Here is a 21127-nt window from a genome sequence, read left to right as displayed (position 1 = left end):
ACGCCTCGCCTTTGCTTTCAAGGCGACCCATTAACAAAATCGTGAGTATCATGCTTCGAAATCTAAGGCAGTCTGGGGACCAAAAGGCTTTCGAGACTCGAGCGCGACAGCGCTGGAGAACGATGGAAGGAAGATGTCTTCAGACTAACCCCAAAGGGGACGCTTGAACTCCGAAAACTCCGGGTCTTAGCGACTTTAGGAAGGAACGGTCGTTATGGGCGAATCACGGCTCGGGATCGCACCTTCCACGCTAGCACCATGTTGTTGATCGCTCTGCGGAGTTCAAGATACCTCTCTCATCCTCCGCTCTCGGAGTCACTAACGCAATTATGGATGACTACAGTCCACTCATACTCCGGTCATATCAAGCATCTCATTTCTGCATTACCGGCTGTTTCATTGCTCTAACACCACCAGTCGCCGCTGATGCGTGCACAAGATGCTCCGCCGAAACGGGAAGCCCAGGTTTGTGGAAATCCGAATCGTGAAGGAGTCAATACTGACGAGCATCTAGATCTTGCGAACCGTGCAGGATATCCAAGATTCGGTGTGATCACACGACACCGACATGCCAGAAATGCCAGGCTCGAGGCATAGCAGACCGAGTTAGCAAAGCCAACCTGAATCACGGCATCACGTGTCGTGTTAATGTTCCTGTCAATAGTGTTTCTACCATCCCGCCCCAATGACTAAACCTCCTGGCACACCACGTCGCCGCACAGTGAAACCAAAGTGCTCCGAAACGCTTGAAACGCGTGATCACGGGGTATTGACGCCCCTACACAGGAGCCCAACGACGACCCTTCAGATGGATGAGGTTAGCACAGCTGCGTCCTCACATCCCGCAAGCATGTGGCCGACCCCTTCTGAATCTGTGACTAGAACGATACCTAATCCTCCGGAGTCCACCAGGAGTTTCTATTTAGGATCCACGAGCTATGCCTCGGTATTCGCCGAGGAGCATCCTATTCCAGAGTCTGTACATGAACAGCCGTCTGAAAGGTTAAGCGCCACGCCCTCTGCGTTGACCAATGGGATACCTGGAAGCCGCTACTGCCAGATGGGAGTAGCCCAATCGATCATACCAAAACTCTCTCCTTTCTCCCTGTTCGAGAGGTCTATCAGGATGTACTTCATTAATAATGGGCCCGCTCTTGTCGGTCCCCTCATCGTGTCAGCTCTTCCACAGCTTCGAAAAGATCTCGAGCAGTTGTCCGTAACTAGAAATGATTCGTTTGCCGCATATGCCGAGATCACAAGGAACACTGCTCGCCCATTTAAAGTACCGGCCTCAATGTCCCCTTCAGAATTCCATACTCTGTACACAGGCCAAAACCTCCGGTGGGAGACGTTGGGCTTAATATTTATAGTAGCTGGATCAAATGCACAGTTTACATCACCCGACCATCCAGTCTTCACCCTAGAGAGCGGGAGAAAGATCAACAAAGACGAATTTATAGAGGACATGATCCAGGCAAGCAACGATTGTATAAATCTTTGCCAAGTACATGGGGCTGTAAATGACATCATGGTTTGGCTAATGTATCAGAACATGCTTGTGACAAGCAATTTCTATGGTGATAACTGTTAGTTTTACCTTCAAGCTTTAGTAAAAATATACTGACATTGGCAGATCACGGGGTTTGGCGCCGGATAGCAGATTGTGTATCGAGCCTCTATGCTCAAGGTATCCACTGTGAAGAAAACTATGAGATCCCGTTCTTCCTCCGTGAGTCTCGGAGAAGAATGTACGCCGCAACTTATAAGAGTGACAAGACGTTGGCAACGTTTTTCGGACGTCCGCCCATGATGGCATGGCGTTACAGCGATCGGAAACTGCCCCTTGATCTCGATGACGACATCATTGCTACTGATGATACTGAATTACTCAACAACGCTCTCTCCCGCTTAGATAGCGATGGATGGAACACTGAAGGCAAGATATGGGCTTCATCGTGGATACGTTTGCGCTTTCAACTATCTATGTTCAGAGAGCGGGTGCTAGAGCTTTCACTTTCCGGGAGGACAGACGGCGATGTGGCACAAAAGCTACAGTAAGTCTCTTAGATCGTTTCAAAAAGACATAAAATTATGCTCACACTCCTTCACAGATCGATATCAACCGAATGCCGTCAAGCTTGGGAGGTCGTTCCCGCCCAACTTCGGTATGACCTCTACGGTGAAGATGTTGTCTGGTCGACTCTTAGTTCAGAAAAGGCACTACGTATGATATCCGTGTATCTCGATCACCTCCACACCGACTTTCAAATGCAGCGGATTCTCCGTCGACAAACCGAAATGGCTATCCCAGCACTACTTGAGATCTCCATGAAACTACTGTCTACAGTGTTGGTCTTCAATAAGCAACGGAATCAGTCATATCACACTAGGCGGCATTTCCCCTCAATCATCCTCATGTATTGCCTACCAAGCGCTGGAGTATTGGCCCTCGAATTACGAAGATGCACGTTGGAGAATGTGCCCCTTCCAAGCTGTATCAGCCGCGCAGACTTAATAAGGAACCTCTCGGTGTTGATATCATGCCTGGAATGGGTCATTTTACCAGGTGACGGTAACCACAAACTGTGTTCCGAACTCAATAAAATGCACGCTATGGTCTTGGATGAAGTCCTAAATTATCAACCTCCTACGAATAATGAGAGCCAAGGAAATGGAGATGGGACTGCGTTGGGCACAGTTGGAGGCGGCTTCTTCGATATGCCGATGATTGATGGAATTGAGCCAATTCCGACCGAGAGCGAGGACTTTTTGAATTGGCTGGATAATGCAAACTGGAATAATACGGTGTGTTTCTTAGTTTCTACAAAAATCAGAGCGTTTAGTAGTCTCATTTGTCGGTCACTAACATGGGGGCAGTATCTTTTCTAGTCTCACTACATCACGAGACTGAGCGTGGACTACGACGTAATAGAGTTATCGAAACATTTTCTCAGCAGACAGAATAGAGGCGATTGTTATCGCCTTGTCGTATAGCACTCCTAATGAACTTCGGATATGATAATACCAAAAGCATCCCTCCTCCTCAATCAATCCTTCCACGGCCGAGGGAGACCAGTGTGGTTGTACGAACCAGCCAATCTGTGAAGCCGCCTGCAGGTTTCCATACAATCTGGGTATAATCCCCAACCAGTCTACACTATCACCCATCATCACCAAGTATCGCGGTCGCGGTGGCTCACTTTATTTCTCTCGCTAGTATCCCGCATATCCATCTCTCGGACTCCTGAACACCCTCGCTAAAGTTACCTCATCGATAAATAGTACGCGGCCGCGCTATAATACGGTTCCTTCCCCGCATTTGATGCGGCCACAGCAGCCTTCTTCGCTGCCGTCTTCTCGCTTGACGAGCTCTCTGAAGCTGAGGGATTGTTAGTAGAGAAAATATGTGTTAGGATAGGGGGACAGGTCACAATTCCTTCGAGTAAAGACTTGAACGAGGGATTTATTGGAGTTGTTGAATGCGCCGTAGAAGTTTTGTGTGGACGTGTATGCTGGTAGTGTCTCGGTAGTTGAGGGACGAGGTGTAGAAGTAGACGAGGGCAAGGAGGAGCTGTTCGTGGTGGAGCTGTTTGAAGTAGAAGCCATCTTGGGTCTGGTAGGATGGATGGTATTTGGTTGGGGAGGGTGAATAGATTTTAGACGGATGGTAAGAAATGGGATATCAAGATGGACGAGCGAAAATATACAGATGAGGATATCTGAATCGATGGGCTTGAACCTGATAGTCTGGAATAATGTCTTAAATGATGAACGCCTCAGCCCTCCTTCCCCTCTTATATACCTCCAAGATCCAATACCTACCTCATCGCACTATTCCCCATTTCTCACCGTTCACCGGACGACATTTCATCCATTCCATCATCCGGAATGATTGGACTCATCTGTCGCCAATGACTCCTCAACCAACCCCCCAAGCATAGCCCTAACTAGCCCCCAAAGTCGTTCACTGGATCATTTCCGTTTCGCTCGGATATCTTTCCTTACTTGGTCCAACGGGGCTAACCCAAACGTCCGAATCTGATGACGAATTAGGCAGCATTCCAATCGGTGTGAGAAACATGCTCGTTAGCGCGACTACTTCGCACGTGCAAGCGTGGAAATGTTCGAGTATGCGAAATACGACAATGATTTGTAAGGCGTGTACGACAAGGGGCGTACCGCCCAGAGCACCTAGTGCTACACCAGTGATTCTACTTCGGGATGAGGCGGCCGCTGGAGTCGTGTCTCGGCTTTCGGTGTTACTGCTGTGTAGAAGATGCAGGAATGTAGATGCTTGCGTAGACGTTATGCCGAACTATTTGTGAGCGCGGACGTTGGGATGGGGTTCGGAATAAGTGATTTAGGGTTATTCCGAATGCCGTACGTTACGAGGTGGTGGAGGGTGTCACCCATCATGGTACTAGAGAACTCGGGGCCTAGGGGAATGAATAATGCGTGAGGTGGTGCGGTGTGAGCGTGATTTGTAAGATCAAAAGGCTCGGATTAGAGCCTTCAAAGACGGGGTTGGGTGAGCTTGCTGTGAGTTTGACGTGAGCTTCTTGCGGGTTGTTGGTTGCAAGCTACCATAAACAGCGATTTGAATTTTGGGTGTGGGGGTGAACTGCATACTCCATCTATTCCTATTTAACGCTTTCACGTTGATCTACCATGTCTATCTACCTATTCTCTTTCTCGAACAGCCTTAGCCCACAATTTTACCCGCCTGTTATTTTATTCAATATGATTCAGGCTGCTGGGAATCCTTTAAACCCTAGCAGCATTACAGCATAAGCTTAAAAAGAAAATTCTTACCTATTTAGCTTAAGTATATACTTAATAATTACTTACATTTTATTATTCTTTAGCTTTTATAAGTTAGCTATAAAATTAGCTTATAAGAATTATTTAATATGTTAGTTAACTATTTATTATTTTTTAGAAGACTTTATATATAGCTATAGTATATTACTTAAAAAGTATTATATTTTATTTAACGTACCTAACAGGTTGGCCGGCCACACAGGTTAGCCAGCCACTTTTGCTAAGCCTCTACTAAAACTACCCTATTCTCTTGCAAAACAGCCTACTTTAGCCCTATATAAAGTAATATAATATAAGATATTATTTAGAGTCTACTTTTACTACTTACTTACATATACATAAGTTATGCCTAGTTTAATTACACTACTTACATTACTTTTAACTTAGCTTACTTTTTTTAGTGCGCACTTATGTCTTTAGCTTTTTCTTATTACTACGCGCTTTAAACTCTTTTAGAGTAGTTAGATAAGCTTTATTCTTAACTATTAAAGTTTTTTTTATTTAAATCTACTTTTTTTTATGTAATCTATGTTATGTAGCAGCTTTATTTACTACTTAAAGCTTTATAATTTTATAGCCTACTTTATTATATTAATGCCTTAGATAACTATTATTTACTTTTTATTACTTTACTATATTACTTTTAGCTATTTTTATTTTTTTAAAGCTATAATAACTACTTTAGTTAATATCTAGCTTATTATAAAGCTTAACTTATTAAAGTTATACTTATTTTTATTCTAGATACTATACTTAGCTTTTATATTAGCTACTAGGTAAAACTAGCCCTAGATAACTTTTAGATTTTTATAAAATACTTTTTTATAATTATACTTATAATTAAACTTTATTATAAACTTAAAGTAGTGCTTAACTTATATACTAGTCTAGTTTAAGCTAACCTAGCCTAGATTACACTTTATAGGTAAGGAATTAGCTATATTAGCTATAGCTATAAGCTTAAAAGGAAATTTATATGTTATAAGCTTAAGTATATACTTAATAACTACTTTTTTTTTAAGCTTAGTTAAATTTCTTAATTTAGGCTAGCATTTTGCTTATAAAGGCTGTCTAGCGCGTTAATTACTTAGTGTTATATAAGAGACATTATAGATAGCTATAGTGTGTTATAAAAAGAGTTTTAAGTCTTATTTAAAAGCCTAAAGAGTAAGCTATATCTAACATTCTTTAGAAGATTTAATCTAGTGTTATTGTTAAAGTATTATGTAGATAGGTAGAGTTTAGTAGAGGCTTAGCAAAAGTAGCTAGCTAATCTGTGTAGCCGGCTAACTTGTTAGGTACGTTATAAGCTTAAAGTATATACTATATTTAATATTTTTTTAACATATTTAAATAGTGTTATTAAAAATGTATTAGTGTAAAAAAAAGTAGTTTAGTGTAGTGTTAGTAAAAGTAAGTAACTTAGATGTGTAAGTAACTTACCTATAGTATATGTTATGTCTTATTTAAAAGCCTAAAGTATAAGCTATATCTAACATTTCTTTAACACATCTAAGTAGTGTTGTTAGAAATGCATTAGGGTAGAAAGAGTAGTTTAGTGTAGTCTTAGTAAAAGTAAGCAACTTAGGTGTGTGAGTAACTCGCCTGTGGTGTACGTTATTAGATTCCTGCATGTCTTAGACACTATAAACCATGTACGACGTCTACGCCGCTATGGCACAGCACAACACCTGAGCCTTGTTAATTCCACGCACCATGATATTTAATATGCGTAGTTGCTCGGCTTCGAGTGCGGCACAGCTTGGTCTTCCATATTAACGGACGACCAGAGCAGACGGGCTAGCTATCCTATTTACCTCACCACAACCATGTCTGACGCACTCCCCACGATCATCCTTATCCACGGCGCCTGGCACACCCCAGCGAACTACCAAAATTTTAGTGACTCCCTCACGGCGGCCGGCTTTTCCGTTTATTGCCCACACCTGCCCAGCTGCAACAATACCTCACCGCCTCCCGCGTCCTTCTCAGAGGATGTGGTCGCTGTGCGCGCCGTCGTTCAGGAGCGCGTCACGGCTGGCGAGTGTGTCTTGATGGTGATGCACTCGTACGGCGGCATGGTTGGGACGGATGCCGTGACGGATAACCTGCTTCGCAGCACTCGTGCAGCGATAGGTCAGCCTGGCGGGGTCATCCACCTGCTCTACCAATGCGCATACATCCTTCAGCCAGGGACTAGCATCATTGATATCTCCAAAGCCTCCGGCCTCTTTCACCTTTGGCCCCAGTTCGTTAACAACTTCGACGACGGCTCCAGCTTTCCCGTCAACCCGGCTGCGCTGTTCTTAGGCGACGCCGAGCCCGCAGACATCGAGGCCGCACTACCTCACCTCGTCCGCTCCCCGCTCTCAGCCTTCAGCGCTCTTTCTGAGGGCGACTGCTGGAAAAAGTTGCCCGTCACGTACGTCCACACCTCTAAGGACGGCTCAGTGCCGCGTCCGTATCAGGATATCATGATTGAGCGCGCCGAAAAGGACGGCGTTGTGATCAAGAAGGAGGACTATGACACCTGCCATAGCGTGTTCGTTACCAAGAAGAAGGAGATGGTGGATCTGGCACTGAAGGCGGCGAAGGATGAGCGGAACGCCCAGTAAGGTAGCGGTCATGTCTAAAATATAGTTTGACTTTACAAGTTTGACTATGAGATTCACCTAGACTTCTCTGCGATCCTTCCAGAATAGCATGAAGGATTCTCAAGATTATAGTGTTGCATCTACAACCTAATATGAAAAATGCTACGCTAGGCCATGTAGTGTTGCAGAATGACACCGAGTTGAATGGGATAGAACAGGTCGAGCTGGGTTGGAGCACGATATTTTCTGCCGCGGAGGATCACTCCATTCACATCGGGCACGGCTGGCATCAAACTAGAAAACAGAGCTTTAGTTGGAGGGGCGCCGAATGGAGGCGAGTTGAGCTTGACCAAAGGACTTGCGACGGAGCTGGCAGAGAAAAGGGTCAGAGTTAATACGGCTGTATCTGGGGCTGTGAAGACAGACTCATGGGATAAGCTTCGGGAGGAGAAGACGAAGGAAATGTTGGAGTAGAAGAAAGACAATTTGTTAAAGTCCAGGGAGAGTTTGCCAGTTGAGTTTCTGGCGGTTCCGGAGCACGTTGCGGAGGCGTATATCTATATTGTTAGGGCAGATTATGCTACAGGGACTTTGGCTGAGATTGATGGCGGGAGGTTACTCCAATGATTCTTGGCATGGGGAGGTAGAAGGGTAGTCTTTTCAGCGGGAGGAACAGCGACTAAAGGGTTCGTCCTTCTTAGTATTTCTTTCTCCTAGGTTGGTTCTCCTACAATGAAAGAGCAAGAATAATATTCAATTCGCGAAGTTGGCGTTCTTGGGAAGGTCGTACTATGGAGATGGTGGTCAGTGGTTTTCGGGAATCAGATGGCCCGCACGAGACGCCATTGGCCCGTTGCTAGCATCACACGTCACGCGAAAACAGGCTGCTCGACGTCATTCTCAGACAGGTCCAGTTGGTGAAACTGTATCATGATGATCATCCCTCTGGAGCATGCGTTGTCTTGGTACCGCATCCGGGGCTGTGTGTAAGATGGCAAAACCTGTCAACAAGCCTGCAAATACGTCAATTGAAATGTGCACAAGTATTTTGCTGGGTCTCTTTCCTTTCTTCCACCGCCACTTTGACAGCAATTACTTTGCTCCTTCCCTTCGTTTGAATTTATGCCGAGTTTTATGACGCATTGAGCGCACCGCTTGACTAGTTGCGGAGAATTTAGAACCTTCGAATTCTTGTAGCTCCCTTGCGGACAACCTTGGAACCATTGACCTCGACTTCGACGAAACAACCTCCGAGCCGGACTCTTCAATATGTCTGGTGTTGACGATGTGGAGAACTCGCAAAGGAAGAATAAAGCCCCCTACACATCGCACCATCCGATTCCTACCGTCCAAAAATACCGTGAGGAGAAACAGCAGCGCGAAGAAGACTACAGAGCGCCGGACGAGCTAGAAGACGATCACAGCAAGCTAGACCGCCTCGGGGATGCATACAACACACTCCGATACGGGAAGGAGGCTGCAGCTCCCGCTGATAATACACAGCCATACAAAGCGGAGAATAAGAATTTCGGACAGGATGAGCATGTCGCCGACGACCATGCCGGTCGGACTGGCAAGGACCACCAGGAAGGTGACGGTAAGGAAAGTGGGTGTGATGGAAATACTGCAGAGGATACGACAGAGGGAATACTGCACGAGATGGATCCTAAGAAGGCCCGCAAGGCAATGAAGAAGTTTTCCGCCGACGGCACAGAGCGCGAGGTCACTGATCCGGTTACCCATCTGCCTGTCACCATCCACGATTTCACAGGCAAGGATCTTAAGATGACGCCCAAGAACGGGCCGCCTGCAGGATCAGAACTCAGGTCTGCGACTGGTGGCACTGCTATGAGGAAAAGTGAGGAGCAACTTAGTGCAGAGGGCCAAGATGCCCAGGATGCACACACCATCATGGAGACCCTCTTTCCCCCCCCTGATTTTGCTATTACGAGGGAGCAGATCACTGGTGTATACCGGAAGGCCCTGACTGCGGGATTGGGCATCGTGAGTGCCAGTTTGACAGTCGTGGTTGCAATATTCCAGATCACTCGAACTTCCACTGGGTGGTCGAGGGCATTCTTTACTCTTCTCGAAATCGGAGTCAGTCTCGGCGTCTCTGCCGCTATCATACTTGGGATGAGGCAATGGACAGAGAACAAGATCAGGGGTGTATGGGAAACGGAGGTTTGGCACGCAGAGTGGCAGCAGGGAAAGAAGCTGGCAAAGAGCCAGACCGCCGAGAGTGCGCAGTGGCTCAATTCGCTGCTTGCATCCATTTGGCCGTTGATAAATCCAGATTTGTTCACGAGCGTGTCTGATACTCTCGAGGTAGGCTCTGTACACCACTTTGTAGCATGAGTGCTACTGACTAGAATAGGATGTCATGCAAGCTAGCTTGCCCAAAATGGTCCGAATGATCAGTGTCGAAGATATTGGTCAAGGGAGCGAGGCCCTCCGCATTCTCGGGGTTCGTTGGCTCCCTACTGGCGCTGCTGCGAAATCTGTATCCGAGGATGGCAAACTTAAGTCCTCCAACCAGGAAAATAATGACCGGAAAATCCCAGGCGAGGGTGAGGTCCAGAGTGACTCGAAAGATGACGACAGAGATGCCAGTGGCACTGAAGAGAACGCGGACAATGTTGCCGAAGGCATGGAAGCGGAAGAAGGCGATTTTGTCAATGTTGAGATTGCTTTCGCGTATCGGCCCTCCACTGGAAGACGAGGAATGAAGGAGCGGGCGAAGAATGCTCATCTTTATCTTGCATTCTATATGCCTGCAAACGTCAAACTACGTAAGCCCACCCACCACGCTGTGCTATCCTACATGTGTTAACAACCTACAGCTGTTTGGGTCGAGCTTCATGGTATCGTTGGGACCATGCGACTTCGTCTGCAGCTCACCCCCGATCCGCCTTTTTTTTCCCTATGTACCCTCACCTTCCTTGGTCAGCCTAGAGTCGATCTTTCATGCATCCCCCTTCTCAAGAAAGGTCCTAACCTTATGGATCTACCTCTCATCTCCCGCTTCGTGCAGTCCTCGGTCGATGCCGCCATGGCAGAATACGTTACGCCGAAGTCGCTCACTCTTGACCTCAAAGATATGCTTGTCGGTGACGACTTTAAGAAGGATACTAGTGCCCGCGGGGTCTTGGTTGTTACAATCAAGCGCGCATTTAACTTCAAAGAAGGTGATGCTGGCTTCGGCCCAGTCAAGAAAGGCTCTGCGGACCCATACGTGAGTGTTGGCTGGGCTAAGTTTGGTAAGCCTCTCTGGTCTACACGCGTGTTACAGAACAATATGGAGCCTGTTTGGGAGGAAACCTGTTACATCCTGGTTACGCCCGACGAGCTGAATGTAGATGAGCGGCTCAGGGTTCAATTGTGGGATTCGGATCGCACAACAGCCGATGATGACCTTGGTCGTATCGAATTGGATGTCAAAGGTATCATGAGAGACAAGGAAACGAATGGCAAGATATCAGACCGGGAGGATGGCTTCAAGTCTCTCAAGGCTGGCGAGGGCATGCCTGGCAAGCTTCAATGGAGCGTTGGGTACTTCTCGAAGACGAGGATTACAGATGAACAGCTTACGGCACAGGATGAAGACCCCGATGTGAAAAATATTGATCAGCTGAGGCAGAAGGTGTATGAGCAGAGTGAGAAGAAGTTGCGAGAAGCAAGCAAGGATGAGAGCGAAGAGATTGAGCAGCAGAAGGCGCAGGACTTTAAGGTATGTTTTAGCACCCCCCACTCTCGGTTTGATCAAACCACTAATTACACCCCACAGGCCCGCCAGGACGAACTCATTATTGCCTCCCCACCTCCTCAAAAGTACCCGTCTGGCATTCTCAGCGTCCAAATCCATCAAATTACTGGCCTCGAGCTCGAAGCAATCAACAAAAACAAGGCATCGAAGAACGAAGGTGCTAGCGATGAGGAAGAAGAGGGCGATGATCTTCCATCCGCCTATTGTACCATCATTCTCAATCACCAGAAAGTCTTCAAGACGAGGACGAAGCCGAAGAATGCCAAACCATTCTTCAACGCCGGCTGTGAGCGCTTCATTGCCGATTTCCGTAACACCGAGATCCATATCTCTGTCCGCGATGCTCGAGTCCACGAAGATGACCCTCTCTTAGGTATCGTCTATCTGCCGCTGTCGAAACTTCTTCACGAGCGCAGCCAAATCGATGCCAGCTTCCCAATTTCTGGAGGAGTCGGATACGGTCGTGCTCGCGTTTCACTGGTTTTTAGGTCGGTACAATTGCAAACGCCGCATAAAATGCTTGGTTGGGAATACGGTACTCTTGATATTAAGCCAGTTGTGAAAGCCATTGATGTCCCCACAGATCTCCGATCTATGCGGATGAAGATCCGAACCTCACTTGGACGCGGCAAATTGCACACCGGAACTGAAGACAGCGAAAAGAGTCAGCAGGATGGACGCGTTGTATGGAAGACGAAAAAAGACCACGTTTTGCGTATTGCAGTCCGTAAACGCCATGCATCTCCCCTCGTCGTCGAATTCAGGAAAGACTCTACACTCTCAGACCGTACACCAGCTTTTTGCATCCTGTGGCTGAAAGATATCCCGGATAACGAAGAGCAGACTGTTCGTCTGCCTATATGGAATGGGGATTTAAGTAGGGCGGAAAACAATGTTCTCTCGGAATGTGGAGATAAGGTTGGTGAGATTGAATTAAACCTTACATTCTGGTCGGGGTTGTCAGGCTACCATGAGGCCCTCGCAAAGAAAGATCGCCATATTGCCGACATTATGGAAGTCTTGGATGCGTGTCACGACAATGACGAAATGGACTGGGATGACGGTACGAACGGTGAAGGAGATTCGTCATCGTCTTCGGACTCAGATTCAACGTTCCTACCAGATTTTCTTGCAACCAAGAGCGGGAGCAGCCTCGATGAGAATGGAAAGAGAGGAACAGTAGATCAACTCCGAGAATACAAGCAGCATGCGAAACAGCTGCATAGGAGGAATAGGGGGATGATGCAGTGGAAAGGACCAAGGACTTTGGCTTGGATGAAACATCTTGCTAAGAGGGGAGAGGGCAAGGTGGAGGGGCTGTTTAAGCATGGCGACAGTAGCGGAGGGGGAATTGAAACGGAGGTGTAGAGGGCACAGAGACTTGAGCGGTAACATGAGTAGAATGGATTTCGTCCGTCAAACCTCTTGTCAGGTTCGGGGAGAAATTCAAGGGAATAGAAACGTTAGATACAATACCATTTGCATTCTATAGATGCTCCACTTCATCTTATATAGGAAATTTAGCATATCTGCTTTGATAACCGATAGAGTAACCCCCTGCCTTCTCGCAAGGCTCTGGGAAGGCTCCTTTCTGCTGACGCCTGCTCTGTATCCATGGCGAAAAAGATGCGAGTAGCTTTGTAGAGTAGTGAGAGCAACCCTTCTTCTTTTCACAATGCTCCAACAAGCCTCGATTTCCGCTGACATTTGTTGTGTAACTCCAAGCCTCCTTTTGGCTTAGACCTGTTCTGTGACTGTGGCAGGAAAGGTGTAGGAGGTTTAATAAGCAGATAGTATATCATTGTAGTCGTAGTTGCATTTCGCGCACCGGAATTGGGTATTGTGTTTAGTAAATTAGGATGCTTGAGTGTAGGCTAGTACAAGAATTAGGATGTGCTTTAATTCGTGCCTAGTAAGTCTTCTTTCAACGTAGCTCTGTTCGTAACTCTAGCGCAAGAAGCCTGAATTCCTTACGGAGCGGAGGAGAGTGTATTGATTTCGCTGTAGTTGCGGTTTACGCGCTAGAATTGGATTTCGTTTGAACTGTGCGAATTGGAATGTTTACATCAAAGGATGGTACACCGAGATATATGGCTTCTGACTTAAGTTGAAAAAGCATCCATTTAGCCTATATAACCGCAGTACGAGAAGTTTGAGTTGATGACTAAGCGGGGAGGTGTGCGTTGGCGTACATGGGGTTGTGATTTATGCAAAAGCTATGGATGTTGCCATTAATGCTGTGAATTAGGACACTTGAATCAGAACTAGTACAAAGATTGGATTGACTCCTAGTTTGGCTTAATCAAGGTTAAGAGTACTCTTCTGCCCTTTTAGAAGGACTATAGTGAAGGTCTAAGTAGTATTACAGAACAGGAAGTGCTGTAGATGTTATGGATGTTGGATTTTAGAGGAAGGCTGGAGCTTTGCAGAGGGCATGAGTTATGAGAGAAGTGATGTATTGTGGACCGAGGGACCGAGGTGCTATATAATATAAATAGTGTTGTGAGACGCTAAGCCCATGGATGATTCAGCCCATCAGAGAGCCTTGGGGCTTACATAAGACATTAAGATGTTAGAGAGAGGATAGTAGAACTGGGTATAAATTCTTAGTTTAATGTGGTCCATTTATTTCAAAATGTAAATTTAAATATAAAAGCAAAACATCTTCCCTCTGCCTAAAATTCTCTCTGGGCGCTAAGTATCGAACGTAATGCCTATCCCTTCTCTCTACTAGCCGCTCACTAGGACGAGCACTTATTGAGTACACTATATAGTCACCTGGGGAACCCCCCTCTTCTTAGGCCTTACAATATCACTTAATTTCCCCTAGTTCAGCTCTTACCAAGGTGACTTAATTGCTATCGTCAACGCCCTGTCTGCCTTTGCGAGACTAATTCACCTCTAGTGGAAAGACCTTTCTTAAATTCGGCACCTACATAACTACAGTCTTTTCGCCTTTAGTAAAAACTACCCCAATCCCTCCTCCGCCCCCGCCACCGTCCATTGAACTTGACGCTCCGTTATCTGGCCCGACACTGTTTCTCGACTACTAATATTTCTTCTTGAGTGGAGGATAATCTAGGGGACATGGCTGATTGGAACCCTGAATGTATATTGTTTTACCGGGCTTAAATCTTGCTTGCGAAGCTCCTGGGGGTTGGAATGGAGATGTCCACGCTAATTTAGCAAGATACAATAATAGTACCTCTATCTACAGAAGTGGACTTGAAATCATTATCCTACAACTAAAGCTACATATGAAGCCCTATCCCGTGGGCCTCATCTCAATACTTAGGTGATGGAGCCCTATGGCACCTACATCCTATTCGTTTTCTCCTCTTCTGTGTATGACAGCGATGAAGAAGACTCACTGTCGCTCTCGCTATTCTACAGTCTGTCACCATCTGCAACGCCGAACCCTATCTGTCCCTTGTCCTCAACCATACCCTCGTCAGCGTCCATATCCTAGAGACCTCCCTCAAGGGAAACCACTCCAAAAACTTAGGAAGCAAGGGAAGAGTTCATGTAGGAATTATCGCCACTCGAGTCGCATGTCGATCCCCTCGATATTGGTGCAAGAGTAACAGATAAAGTGGCAACGATATAGAGATAGAATGGTAATGTGACGTCCTCTTCGTGGTCATAAGTCTTGACTTCCATGACGATATCCAAGCAAATGTTATCAGGGCTAAAGCGGAGACGCGGAAGTTCTGGGATGGCTAGTTGATCGGTGGTTAAATGGGACGAGTTGCCTTATAGGTGCGACTTACGGGCCATCTCGAGGACTGGCTCATTTACTTCCTCAAATGGGGTGTCGCCGGCGGACAAAGGATACAGTCTACAATCCATCATGCCATTACACGGTTCTTCAAAGGTGACGCGGGTAGCGTCGATAGATATATCGGGAACATCTACACCAGGGGTGGCGCGAACGAATTTTGCGAGATTAACTCTACCAGGACGACATATGTCGTGATTTGGGATACGTGGATGTCCTCATTCGAGACGGTCTGCTTGGAGACAGTACGCGTGAACCCACGGAGACTAATCTCAGCGAACAGAACTTGAGACGTGGCCAATGATGATGAAGAATCCGATATTTTAGCGGAAAAGCGGACGGTAGAGAATGGAGGCCGATAGGAAGGTTGCAGTCTAAACACTATATTCAACTAGAGGATCGGGCGCTTGCTGCCGTCCACCGCTAGTTTGCTACAAGGCGGCTAAATGAATAGGTGGAAGCACTAGACGGGAAGGAACTCTAAGATGATAGAGGTCAAAGCAGAATATAGATGTGGGGTGGTGCTTGCAGGACTACAATATGTTACCACATAACGTAGAAAGTAAGTTCGTTAGAGTCTATCTGTCACACCTTTCGCTAGAATAAGAGATAGCGTTAAAGTGGATACAAATTTGTGTTTTGAAACACTTTGCCGTGTTCCAACTAGGTGACAAGAAGCAGAAATTAGCCTTGCTTCTCTTCATATCGGATTTATCGAGATGACTGCGTTCAGCATGAGGTTCTGGTCATCCATTAAAAAGGCGATGCTCGAAAGTAGGCGATTGGCTCGCGAGAACTTTAAACGAGGATGTCGTTTTGAGGTTACTTGGGGAGTTGGAAATAGTTGGTATCCACGTGAAGTCATATTTGTCTCTGCAGAGTTTGTTTTAGCATTGCATGGTAGTCAATAATGCGGAGGAGTTGGCAAAGGATGCACCTGAAAATCTGTTAACGAGGCTTCACCCTGTGGTGCATTATAGCGCTTCTTGGGCCATCCGGAAAATTGAGTAGACGCCCTTGTCTTGTGGCTAAATCTTGGCGGAGCAAAAAGGCCGCCACTTCCCGCTGCCACTTCCAGCAAAATAACGACGTGGAGATTAAGAATGTGTGGTGTAACGGTATTTTAATAAAGGGGAACTCATAAGTTGCTACAGCCATGAATAAAGCAGCCCGTCGTCGTTACAGACCATATCAGGTCGCATCTATAAACTCCCTCGACGCCTCGCTGATGCAGTCATATATACCCAGTTACACAAATCGCAGGAGCAAAACAAATGCATCCAGATGAACACAAATACAGGTGAATACAGAAACCGGTAGTTGTAGAAACAATGGGATGTAGGAATACAGGAATGCAGAAAAAGGGAGATTGTAGGCAGAGGAATGCCGTGAGAAAACCCCCTGAAATGCTTAGAACACCACCAAATCTTTGACATGAATGGACTCAAATGTCCATACCCTTTACCTTCAACATCTTCTTAACCTCCGGGACTAGGGCCTCAAAAGTCTTTACACAAGGCACCTTATATCGTTCGCAAACAATATCCACATTCCCGCCTTTCCAGAAGCCATCCGGACAACAGACAACGATCTTTCCGCTGCTCGCCCACAGCCCCAGCTCTAGCAATGTGACTGGGCTCTTGGTATTCTTGTCAAAGAAGAAGCATATGACCGTAGCCTTGGTCATCGCATTTAACTCCCACTCCACTTGTGCCCTGAACGTCTTGTCGGTCGGAAGGGGCCTCGCGTTTTTATCCCAGTGGCCGCGTCGCGGGTTTGTAATAGTGATAGGCAGGTCTCGGAGGATATTGGCCATGTGTTGTTGCCATCTTATTGCGTTGCCCATCTCGATACTGCCGGCGAGGAACAAGGAGAAATCGCGGTATGTCGGCTCATTGGGAGGCATACAATGTAGGAACTGTGGATGCTCCTTTGGGAGAGGGTTGGGAAGTGGGGGAAGCTGATTATCGGTATCGACGACGTCGCAATCAATGTTGGAAACATTTTGCGCTGGCGCATTGGTAGTGGTTTCAGACGTCATTGTGCTTGTTCGTGTGAGGTGACTGGTCAATTGTTGAGCTCGTTGCTGAGCGATTCGTGCAGTGGAGAAGTGCAGGTAGAAGTTGTTGAAGGCTGAAGCCAGATGTCAGTGGGTTGTGACTTTAAGTAGTGGGGCACTGGGTGGGTAATCATACGGGGGGACCTGTGGCTGAAGGCTGAAAACGTGCCTTTGTCACAATTGCAAACGGGCTTTCTTTGAAGTCAAGTCGATGAATTGAGCGATGTGCTGGATGCAGAAACCTTTATCTTGTGACACAATCCATTAACTCTTATACAAAGCTCGCGTGTCCTTGTGTTCCCGCGCGCGTGATGACACCTTGGACTTTGCCGCAAACAGGTTTTGCACAGCCTTGACTGAGCCACTCCCTGAACCCCAAATCACGAACTAACAAGCCACGCCTCTCGTTTAGTCCCAGTCAGACTCTCTGGTTTCTTCCACCGCTCTCAGTCACCGACTTTTCTACCCCAGATGCCTGGACACTAGGTCGAACTCCTCGTTGTCGCCGAACTTAATTATTGATTCCTGGTGGCGGCCCCGTGAGGCTGATGTGAGGCGCTTTCGCGTCAGGTGGTTGGTCGGCTCTTGACCCGAGGTCATCAGGGGCAAAGGCTACCCAGGTGAGTATTATCCTCTAAGATCGAGATGCCCCGATTCTTCTCATAATACCAAAAGTGATGACTGTTGTTGCTGATCGTGACTGCTCCATCTTATCACCTAAAGCAGAATATGGCTGGGGAAACTGGATGTCCTCCCTGGTTCCAGCAAGAGGCGTAACAGGTAGACCCTCCATAGCTATGCCTCACGTTAGGTGGTAACATGCTCTAGAAGGGTAGTGCTAGATGAGGTGAGGCAGGCAGTCATCTTGACGCCGTTATATTCCCAGGCACCGTTTTCAAGAGTTGGGAGCGCCATCGAGCTGAATTTCGAAATCTCGAGCTTCTGGAAGGGCTATGACCTAGCAGCTCCAGGCAAAGAGTCATACTTCAGGGTATTCAAGAAGTGACAGGAGATGTGGACGGTGGTGGATGAAAGAAGCCTAATGGAATATAGTCGACTTATGAAAACCACCTCCATTATTCACATTGCACCCTACGATTTCCCGCAGTGTCGATACTCTCACGGCGTTGCTGGAATCCTCAAGAAACTTCGGCATTGCGCCATGATAACGAACCGGCCGGACGATGACTTTTCTAGAGTAATCGTAATGGATTTCATGTTAGTCAGCAGCCACTCTAGCATTGATCCTTGCTATACCGACATACAGGCTCGAGTTCTTAATCAAGCTTCGTTCTATCTTTATACTACTCGATTCTTCATCATTGTTTTATCCAACGGTACCGGATGTTTTAGATACTCTTTTGATTATAAAAACATAGTTTTAACATGCCTTATGCGTATCCAGCTCTCTCAAATGTTCTCGTAGAATTCAGAATCAAACCCCAGATTTCCACGAGGTTTCACTAGATGCGATCCAGGCGCACCCGACTCAGGTCTAATGGGAGAAAGAGTATTCTGGCATAGAGAGTGCTGCGCAAGTGGCTCTGATATCTTAGGATTCTTTATCTCTCTTGTCAAAATGTAATTCATGTGGTACGGATGTCGCTCTGACATTCACGGCACTTTCCCCCTTTTCTCTTCGTGACGCCGGCAGATGTATCCTTTTAGCAAAGCATGGAAATCGGAAGGATCACCAACACAGAACCGGAGCCACTTGAGTTTAGACAACTCAATGAAGCATAGGCAAATCAACTAGCTAGGTGTACTCACCATGACATTCACCTGTCCTGTGAAAGACTTCCTTGAGTGGACATTAGACAGACCCCTCCGAACACTAACGTCCCCCACTATAGGTAGAAAAACACTGTTTGTCGAGAAATAAGCGAGGTACCTGTCTTCAAGCAGTTCGATCTCGGTCCAAACGTCTTAATACTGTATTAGCAGTCTTATGTTGCGTGCTCCAGCTATTCTACACACTTTTAACTGCTTTTAGCTAAAAATTACGTGCACCTTACAGCGCTCTTGCCCATCTCGTGCAAAGCCTTTATTCATGCTATAAACGAGAAACCCTCGTTAACAACTCGCCATAAGCTCTAATCTGTACGAAATATGTAAGGGACAGGGCCTAAGCGTCAGGATCCTATCGCTAGCAGGAAGCCGTCAGGAGTTCCGTGGCCACTAATGCACGCAGATTTGTGCAAGATCGCCAACCCCAGTCGGTACTTCCGGACGAAGCAACTTCCGAATTGAGTTAGTCAGAGATCGCTAAATAAGCTGTACAGAACGGAGCCTGTGTAATTTATACCTGTCAGCAGATAAGCCAAGCTTGTGCTGACAAGTTTGTGGATTAGCAAGCACCGTAGTGTCAACCGATCAACTAATAAGATAACAGACTCAACGCCAGGTTTAAATTAAGTCTATAAGTAGCTCTAGCTCCTAATACATCTTCGCTACCAGAGCCCTCCATGACACCTCCATATTGTTCGCTGGCTCGGTTTCTTTTGGTGCCACGGCATTGCTCTTCGGCACTGATGGACCGCCTCTGCCTCTTCTGTCGCGGGAGTCTTCTGCTTACGACCTCGTTTCCCCTTAGTTGCAGTGGCTTGATCTTTCGCTTCGCGCTTTGCTCGCGCCTCCTCTAGATCCTAATAACTCATCACCTTCGCCTTCCCCAGGACTACTGATCTAGTTGATCGACGAGCTTTGGCCTTATTTACCTAGAATAGGAAGCCGTTCTGATTCTGTAGGAGGGCACGTTCGGCAAAAGATATTTTAGCTGCGGTCGCCATCTTCTGTACGTGTTTCTGGAGGCACTGCTTGCTTGTCTCACCAAGTGTATGAGCGTCTTTCTCTATCAAGATCTGTAGGGATGCAAGAGCCTCTGTTGTCTCTGGCGTTACTAGAGTTAGCAGAGTCTGCAGTACTTCGTCTTGCAAAGCAGATACTAGCTGCCCTTAAGAGACGTCTAGAACGGTGAGCTTAGGTAGGGGCTTCTGAATTCCTTGGAGCACCCTTTCTAGGTTTAATGGGAACAAACCAGTTGCGGCCCATCTGGCTAAGATATTCCTCTTGGTGAATGCCTTATCTTGTGCAGGTTTGTACAAAGAAGTGAAGTGTTCTTTGCTAATCTAATCCATACCTCTTTAGTTAAGTTTTTCAACCTAGTCGCGATAGGCTGCCTTTAATGGTGCAAAGTGTCGCACGTGTCTCACGCGATACCATACCCATGTACTGCACTATTCACTCATTAGGACTAGCTTCTTTCTTGTACAGTATATAGTCAGCCTAGAGCTCTCTTAAGCTTCTTAGACTTTACAATACACTTGTATAGTCCACCTTATTTAGATCTTAACACCTTGTTACCTTGCTTACTATATAACCCCTTCTTAGCTTATGCAAGAGTTATAAGCCTAGAGTTGCGCTCCTGACTAGTACTATAGTCACTACTGCACATTTAGCTTTTGCATCTAGCTTAAGGGGGCCCTGCAAACCTTAACACATATTAATTATAGATTGCTTACTAGCTAAGTCTAATTAACTAGACAATAACCTTCTATCTATTCTAAAACATACTAATTATAGATTACTTACTAGCTAAGCTTAACTAACTAAATAATAACTTTTTTATTTACTTTAAGTAAAGTTTACTTTAAACTAAGACTACTTATTAATAAAAGACTTACATAATTTATATAAGTAACTTTTTACTTTATTAACACATTCTAAAATAACTTTAGCTATTAATGTTTTTATATAACTTACTAAAAAAAGTAACTAGAAGTATATTAACTTAAATCTCTTACTAGAAAATCTTTAAATTAACACTATACTATAAAGGCCTATAGTTACAAAGTTTTATACAGGCAGCACCTAGCTTAGCTCTAACACTATAGTCTTTAACTTAAATCTTAATAATTAGTAATGCTATATAATAGCTTATAAAAACTACTGTAATAATCTAAGGCTATTTAAAGCTTTATATGCTTATTAAAAGCACTATTAATATAAGAAACTTGTCGGTTGGCTCACTCCTCTAGATGGCTACGCATCTGGTAGTAGGTCCCTTCTCTGCGTGGCTACGCACGCGGTAGGTGGATATGCAGCTGTAC

At 46.0% G+C, this 21127-nt stretch overlaps 7 protein-coding genes across 7 annotated transcripts; 3 read left to right on the top strand and 4 right to left on the bottom strand.

The window, feature by feature from the left end:
* The first annotated feature begins 337 nt into the window (after positions 1-337).
* Positions 338-3079, top strand: BDR25DRAFT_109618 (uncharacterized protein). The gene is made up of 5 exons (XM_033683551.1): positions 338-465; positions 515-605; positions 665-1586; positions 1634-2054; positions 2112-3079. The coding sequence occupies exons 1-5, from the start codon at positions 440-442 to the stop codon at positions 2887-2889; spliced, it is 2238 nt and encodes a 745-aa protein (XP_033551381.1). The 5' UTR covers positions 338-439; the 3' UTR covers positions 2890-3079.
* On the bottom strand, positions 2901-4413 carry BDR25DRAFT_391665 (uncharacterized protein; the record flags this gene model as incomplete). The annotated part of the gene is made up of 10 exons (XM_033698165.1): positions 2901-3042; positions 3074-3157; positions 3201-3257; positions 3304-3379; positions 3432-3747; positions 3803-3818; positions 3850-3915; positions 3949-3967; positions 4006-4265; positions 4334-4413. 10 exons carry the CDS (start codon positions 4411-4413, stop codon positions 3000-3002), a joined length of 1017 nt encoding a protein of 338 aa, XP_033551380.1. The 3' UTR covers positions 2901-2999.
* A 2237-nt stretch (positions 4414-6650) lies between these two features.
* On the top strand, positions 6651-7436 carry BDR25DRAFT_322770 (alpha/beta-hydrolase; the record flags this gene model as incomplete). Its single annotated transcript, XM_033692057.1, has 1 exon — positions 6651-7436. The coding sequence occupies one exon, from the start codon at positions 6651-6653 to the stop codon at positions 7434-7436; it is 786 nt and encodes a 261-aa protein (XP_033551379.1).
* Positions 7437-8542: 1106 nt separating this feature from the next.
* BDR25DRAFT_279857 (meiotically up-regulated gene 190 protein) lies at positions 8543-12549 on the top strand (the record flags this gene model as incomplete). The annotated part of the gene is made up of 5 exons (XM_033687780.1): positions 8543-9743; positions 9793-9997; positions 10040-10207; positions 10259-11145; positions 11203-12549. Exons 1-5 carry the CDS (start codon positions 8685-8687, stop codon positions 12547-12549), a joined length of 3666 nt encoding a protein of 1221 aa, XP_033551378.1. The 5' UTR covers positions 8543-8684.
* Positions 12550-12627: 78 nt separating this feature from the next.
* On the bottom strand, positions 12628-15824 carry BDR25DRAFT_351067 (uncharacterized protein; the record flags this gene model as incomplete). Its single annotated transcript, XM_033694808.1, has 22 exons — positions 12628-12787; positions 12856-13055; positions 13156-13182; positions 13226-13278; positions 13319-13397; positions 13435-13478; positions 13553-13691; positions 13960-13996; positions 14024-14071; positions 14153-14205; positions 14269-14331; positions 14425-14446; positions 14501-14568; positions 14593-14646; positions 14671-14681; positions 14724-14900; positions 14952-15019; positions 15061-15092; positions 15138-15350; positions 15429-15492; positions 15588-15622; positions 15684-15824. 22 exons carry the CDS (start codon positions 15822-15824, stop codon positions 12628-12630), a joined length of 1788 nt encoding a protein of 595 aa, XP_033551377.1.
* A 260-nt stretch (positions 15825-16084) lies between these two features.
* BDR25DRAFT_254743 (uncharacterized protein) lies at positions 16085-17250 on the bottom strand. The gene is made up of 2 exons (XM_033686315.1): positions 17155-17250; positions 16085-17092 (listed from the first exon to the last, which is right to left on the bottom strand). The coding sequence occupies exon 2, from the start codon at positions 16998-17000 to the stop codon at positions 16404-16406; it is 597 nt and encodes a 198-aa protein (XP_033551376.1). The 5' UTR covers positions 17001-17092; positions 17155-17250; the 3' UTR covers positions 16085-16403.
* A 2210-nt stretch (positions 17251-19460) lies between these two features.
* Positions 19461-20086, bottom strand: BDR25DRAFT_383856 (uncharacterized protein; the record flags this gene model as incomplete). Its single annotated transcript, XM_033697842.1, is given in 2 exon segments — positions 19461-19966; positions 19982-20086. Coding segments are annotated over 2 exon segments (336 nt in total), but the record flags the coding sequence as incomplete, so codon positions are not given.
* Between the last annotated feature and the right edge of the window lie 1041 nt (positions 20087-21127).

The sequence above is a fragment of the Lindgomyces ingoldianus genome (assembly GCF_010093535.1).
Source record: "Lindgomyces ingoldianus strain ATCC 200398 unplaced genomic scaffold BDR25scaffold_6, whole genome shotgun sequence".
Taxonomy (NCBI): domain Eukaryota; kingdom Fungi; phylum Ascomycota; class Dothideomycetes; order Pleosporales; family Lindgomycetaceae; genus Lindgomyces; species Lindgomyces ingoldianus.
The sequence above is the reverse complement of the archived record's forward strand: the minus strand, read 5'-3'. Positions and strand labels throughout refer to the sequence as shown.

What these genes read in the sequence shown, in the direction of transcription:
- BDR25DRAFT_109618 (XM_033683551.1), top strand. Translation starts at nt 440, where the DNA reads ATGCTCCGCCGAAACGGGAAGCCCAG. An exon ending in CAATTTCTATGGTGATAACT is followed by an intron (nt 1,587 to 1,633) that starts GTTAGTTTTACC and finishes TGACATTGGCAG; the next exon opens with ATCACGGGGTTTGGCGCCGG. An exon ending in GATGTGGCACAAAAGCTACA is followed by an intron (nt 2,055 to 2,111) that starts GTAAGTCTCTTA and finishes ACTCCTTCACAG; the next exon opens with ATCGATATCAACCGAATGCC.
- BDR25DRAFT_254743 (XM_033686315.1), bottom strand. Translation starts at nt 17,000, where the DNA reads ATGACGTCTGAAACCACTACCAATGCGCCAGCGCAAAATGTTTCCAAC.